The sequence below is a fragment of the Nicotiana attenuata genome, chromosome 10, assembly GCF_001879085.1.
Source record: "Nicotiana attenuata strain UT chromosome 10, NIATTr2, whole genome shotgun sequence".
In the NCBI taxonomy this organism is placed as follows: Eukaryota; Viridiplantae; Streptophyta; class Magnoliopsida; order Solanales; family Solanaceae; genus Nicotiana; species Nicotiana attenuata.
The window spans coordinates 30420473-30426364 of NC_031998.1; the positions used below are offsets into that span (position 1 = coordinate 30420473).

The 5892-nt window shown below is 36.3% G+C and overlaps 1 protein-coding gene across 1 annotated transcript; it reads right to left on the reverse strand.

Moving 5' to 3' along the window:
- On the reverse strand, nt 3497-5225 carry LOC109233677. Its single transcript, XM_019399548.1, has 3 exons — nt 4773-5225; nt 4267-4659; nt 3497-4159 (listed from the first exon to the last, which is right to left on the reverse strand). Exons 1-3 carry the CDS (start codon nt 5223-5225, stop codon nt 3497-3499), a joined length of 1509 nt encoding a protein of 502 aa, XP_019255093.1.

Consider the following 5892-nt stretch of genomic DNA (forward strand, 5'->3'; position numbering starts at 1 on the left):
CACATAAGAAACGTAAAGACTGGTCAGAACATGCCAGGTAGGAGCTATAAAAGAATTGGTTGAAGAAGGATGAAATAATAACAAGCAGACCACTTCTCCATCTCTCAGGTTTACAAACACAAGCAGATGTACAAACCGTACATGGACAAGGAAAGCAAATTCCCATGTGAGTTACCTTGAAGAATACAAAGTAAGGAACAGCAGAAACAGAGTACAACTCAGATATCTCGGGCTGTTCTTCAACTTCAACCTGAAATACAAAGACAGACAATCAGCTCCAAGTTCACTATGCTAGAACAAAACAACTATTTCAGTATATGCAGGGTCTCCAATTTCTATTTGAAAAGAATTTCAGATTCTAAGGAAAAACTAAAAAAGACAGCTGCATTAGATGTCATTAGATGTCACCTTCTAATGCTTATAATTAACAAACCAGTGCATTAATAATCAATGGAGCCAGCATGCAACTTGAAAATTCCCTGAAGGAGAACAGAAGTTGCTCATAGCGGCTGTTATCCAGCCTTGATATACTTTTAAAACAAGTACCAAAATGAGTCCACAATACAATACCAAACCTGAAGAGCAACTTCAATAAGTTGAAATAGGTTTTATAGGAGTGAAGGTCATGAAACAAGCTCCAATACATGAGCAGTAGACAGTATCTGGTTCTCTTGCCTCTTTTTCACTTGCTCTAGAGTTTATTCTTATGGTAAAGCAACTCCTTTTGATCGTGGAGTTTGAGCTTAGGGACAAAACAGATCTTCTTCCAGGTCAAAAATTAGCAACTCCTTTTGATTGTGATATTTTTTTTCCTTTCTGCATTTCCAATTAGACTGCTTATGCATATTACAGTGGTTTGTGTCACTGTTTTTACTGGATTAACTAATCAGATCATTTTTCCATGCTTATTTATCAGTTCAGTTGGCTTAACTTGTACTTTACATACAAGTGCATACACTAAGCTCTGTTATTGTCACAAGTGACACTTATTAGACAGACCAGAGGATGAAGCATCAATCATCTGTTAACTAACATAATTCTAAGTTGCATTACAAGCACTAATAACTTACTAATGAGATGGATTTTATAGGATGGAGTTTATCCTCAAACTTGTACCATAGGGCACAAAGTTTATTGCAGCACATTTGTGATGCGGAAAGAAACATGATGAAAGGACAAGTGTAAATGGCTAAATCCATATGATAACATGATCAACCAGTAACCATGGTTGCATCAATACTATTTACTCATATAATCTTATTCTCTCTACAAGCATTTTTGTTTGTTCTAGTGCACCAAAATGTTAACATGTCTGAACCACAGGCATAAAGCAAAATTCAATTCTATTTTTCTTGGGTTGATCCTAAATCTGAATTGAAGTCATGTTAGACAAAGAAGCTATACTGCTGTGATGACAAGAACTGCTACTAGAAGTGGTAAGGTGCATCGTGTACGTTCAACTTATCTATCACAACAACCCAGGCAACAATGAGGAGGAAAGAAAAGGCTCCCCCCCTTGTCATTCATACATTCTTGTGAAATATTACTATAATTTCATGGAGGATAGAAATTACCAACTAAACCAAAGAGGACGTAGGAGAAGGGACGGGCCTCAACAACCGAACAAAAGTATCCGAAATCTCTCTCAAATCCTGCAAAATTGAAGCATGTCAGAATAATTTTCTAAAGGATGTAAATAAAAATAATCATAAAATATTTGTAAATAAAAAATCCATTATCACTCACTCAAAAAGAATTAACTTAAAAGAATTTCATAATTTTGTTATTTAATCATCTGCTTCCATCCAGTCCCAATCAGTATCATCAAACCCATCCTCCTCCTCCGATGTTTCCATAATTGTATCATGTGAATTTTGTGCATGAGATGGAATATCAATGATATCAACTGGTACATCTTCTCTTGACCGTCTAATGTCATCATCAAGCAATGTAGATGAGGAACCAATATCATTATTAGGTTCCCGCCAAAATATGTCTCCAATATTGGGACAATTCTCTTCCTCCAGATCATACAAATCAACAGGTACTTTACTCCTTGCATAATAAACATCTTTCTCAATTGGATCCTCCACATAAAAAACTTGATAAACTTGTGATGCCAACACAAAAGGGTCATCTGTACCGCATAATCTATTGAAGTACACCCGAGTTAACCCATAATCATCTATTTCATTATGAAACCAATCACATCTAAACAGTACAACACTAAAAGAACCCCAATAATCAATCTCAATGATATCCTTAATCGCTCCATAATAAATAACCTCGCCATCGATGGGATTTTGGTCCCTAGCACTAGCAAAACTATCTGTTGTTGCCGATAAAGTCACTCCACTATTTTGAGTCTTGCCTCGGGAATTCCGTTCTTTAGTATGAAATCGGTATCCATTAATAAAATATCCTGTGTATCTTTTGGCTACCATATTAGGTCCTTTGGCTAACCATCTTAAATAATCTGGCAATACAATATTTTTAACTTTTTATTTAAACCGATTGCTGAATTCCCGACTATGATCCCTCGCTCTTACCCATGCATTTGATCTACTATGATTAACAATTAAATTCTTATGTTCCCTGCAATCAAGAACATTTTCAGTTTAATCATATAATAAAGAAAAAATTATATAAAAATAAATAAATATTAATATAATTTATCTTACTCGATAAACTTTTCTATTTGTTCATCTCCAGTATTGAACAGAGCATATCGATGTGCTTCAAAGCATAACTGCGAATCCATGAGAAAAGTATTTTTTTTCTTACTTCCAATTGGATGGCCTATATTAGGGAATATAGGTGATAGATTTTGAGACCACTCATCATCCACAGTTTGATACCTACTAAATTTTGTCTTCACGCCATCATGTAGATATCTCGAACAAAAAGTCAAGCACTCATCGGCCAAAAACCTCTCTGCTATTGACGCTTCTGGAGTAGATCGATTACGTACAAAGGCCTTGTACTTACATAGGTTCCTCTCAATGGGCTACATCCAACGAAGATGAGCCGGACCCCCAAGCTTAATTTCATCCACCAAATGAATAGGCAAATGTGGCATTATGTCAAAAAATGTTGGATGGAAAATCTTTTCAAGCTCACATGTTATTTCAACAATTTCAGACTGCATTATTTCAAGATCTCTTCGCCTTATGACCTTACTACATATAGCTCTAAAGATATTTCCCAACCTAATCAAGGCCAATGAAACATTCTTGGGCAACACTTTTCTAATAGCAACCTGGAGCAAGTAATGCATTATAAAATGGGCGTCATGACTCTTGTACCCTGATATTTTCATCTCCTTCACTTGCACGCGTTCTGAAATATTCGAAGCACACCTTTTTGGTAATTTAGCATTTTTCATGATAGTACAAAACAAACTTTTCTGTTTTGGTTCCATGTAGAAACAAGATTTAGCCAAACTTATAGTTCCATCATTATTTATTCTTGGTTGCAGCTCCTTTCGTATCCCCATTTATTGTAAGTCATAGCGAGATTTTTCATGATCCTTTCTTTTTTCATCTATTTCTAATAAAGTCCCAAGCAAACTATCACATATGTTTTTCTCGATGTGCATCACATCAAGATTGTGCCTCAATTTGTTATGCACCCAATATGGCAATTCGAAAAAAATGGATCTCTTTTTCCACTGACCCTTGTCACTCCGAGGCCTTTTTTTAGCTCTCTTTCCAAAGATATTGTTGAATTCAAGCAGCTCTTCAAACACTTCTTCACCCGACAATGGAGCAGGGGTAGGTCTATGCTCCTCCTTACCATCAAAAGACTTCTTATCTCGTCGGAATGGATGATCACGAGGCAAAAATCTTCGATGGCCCAAGTAACACATCTTATGACTATGTTTGAGATATTGAGAACATGTGTCATAATTGCAAGTGGGGCATGCCAATCTCCCCTTAGTGCTCCATCCCGAAAGCATTGCTAATGTTGGAAAGTCACTAACTGTCCACATTAAGGCAGCACGCATTCGGAAAGTTTGGTTGGTTTCAGCATCAAATGTGTCTATCCCAGTTTCCCATAGTTCCTTCAATTCTTCAATTAATGGTCGTAGGTACACATCTATATCATTTCCTGGAGATGATGGACCTTGAATGATCATAGACAACATTATATACTCTGGCTTCATGCAAATTCACGGTGATAAATTATAGTTCATTAACATAACGGGCCACGTGCTATGAGAAATGCTCATGGTCCGAAACGGGTTGAAACCATCACTTGAAAGACCCAATCTAACATTTCGAGCATCTCTAGGGAAGTCTGGGTCCAAAGTATCAAAAGCCTTCCAAGCTTCCCATCAGCAGGATGTCTTATATTCCCATCATTGGGTCGTTCATTAGCATGCCATCTCATTGCAACAGCCGTTTCAGGACACATGAATATCCTCTGAAGCCTAGGCTTTAAAGGAAAGTAACTTAAAACCTTTGCAGGGATTTTAGAGCTTGCTTTAGTCAAAGGACCAGCACTCTTCCATCTTGAAGACCCACAAATAGAGCAATTATCGGCATTCGCATTTTCTTTCCAAAATAACATGCAATCATTAGGACATGCATGCATTTTTTCATAATGAAGACCCAAATTTGTTATCATGTTTCTAGCCTTGTTGAAAGATTCTGGTACCTGAGCAAAGGGAAATGCCTTTTTTATCAACTCTAACAAATCGGAGAAAGCCACATTGCTCAACCCATGCAAGGATTTAAGCAAGTACAATCGAATAGTGAAATTCAGTTTACTGAAATTTTCACACCCCGGATATAACTCTTGTTTTCCTTCCTCAGCAATTTGAAAAACTTCTTTGCATCTTCAGATAGTCTTTCCCCAACTCCTTCTTCATCCCCTGCCCGACCCTCTATATTTCTAAATGTATCATGAAGTAGTCCATCAATATCGTCACGCATGGTAGAACTTTCATCATCATTGCTTGGATGATGTGTATTTCTCGAGGAAAATCCTTCCCCGTGGAAAACCCATTTGGTATAACCATCAACAAATCCATGAACAACCAAATGATCCTCCACCACATTTCTATAATACCAATAGCGATTCATGTACTTTTTGCAAGGGCATAATATTTTATTTCCTTGGGCGGCTCGTTCAAACGCCTTATCAAGAAAATCATTCACTCCACGGATATACTCATCTGTCCATCTCAAGAGATTCATCCAACTTTTATCACCATTATCCATAGATATCCTATACGATAAAAGTAAATCAATAAAACTAACCAAATAAACCAAAAGCATATTAATTTGACATTAACCACTGCTTTTAAGGGTGGAACTCAGAAAGTCACAAACAGTAAAGCAATTTAAGGCCTTTAGAAGTTAATTTCTTAAAAATTATCTCTTATAATATGAATAGTTAAAAAATTCAAACCTTTACAAAAAAAAATTATTATAATCATCTTCAATTTCAGAAGCATCACATATACAGGCAGTGGCACTCCAGAAAGACCATTGAGAAAACAACATATACTTAGACAAAAGAATTAAATAGTGCAAACTCAGAAAAACATAATCTTTACTCAATTAATAAACCAACCGGACAACTACAAAAACTTCAACTCAATCCTAAGCTAGTTGGGATAGGCTATATAAACCCTCATCCAAATAAATTTCAGAAAATTAACTACAACCACCTTCATTTTCAAAAGCACAAAAATAAAGAAGCAATGTCACACCAGAAAGACCTAGACAATAAGTTTCAGAAGGCTAAACTACACCCATTTTCAGTTTCAAAAGCACAAACATACACAGTCAGTTGCACACCAGAAAGAAGACAAACTGAGTGAAAGCAGAAGGTTTACCTCACCAAATATCTTGCTTCTTCTTTCTTCTGAAAAAGGTGTCTACT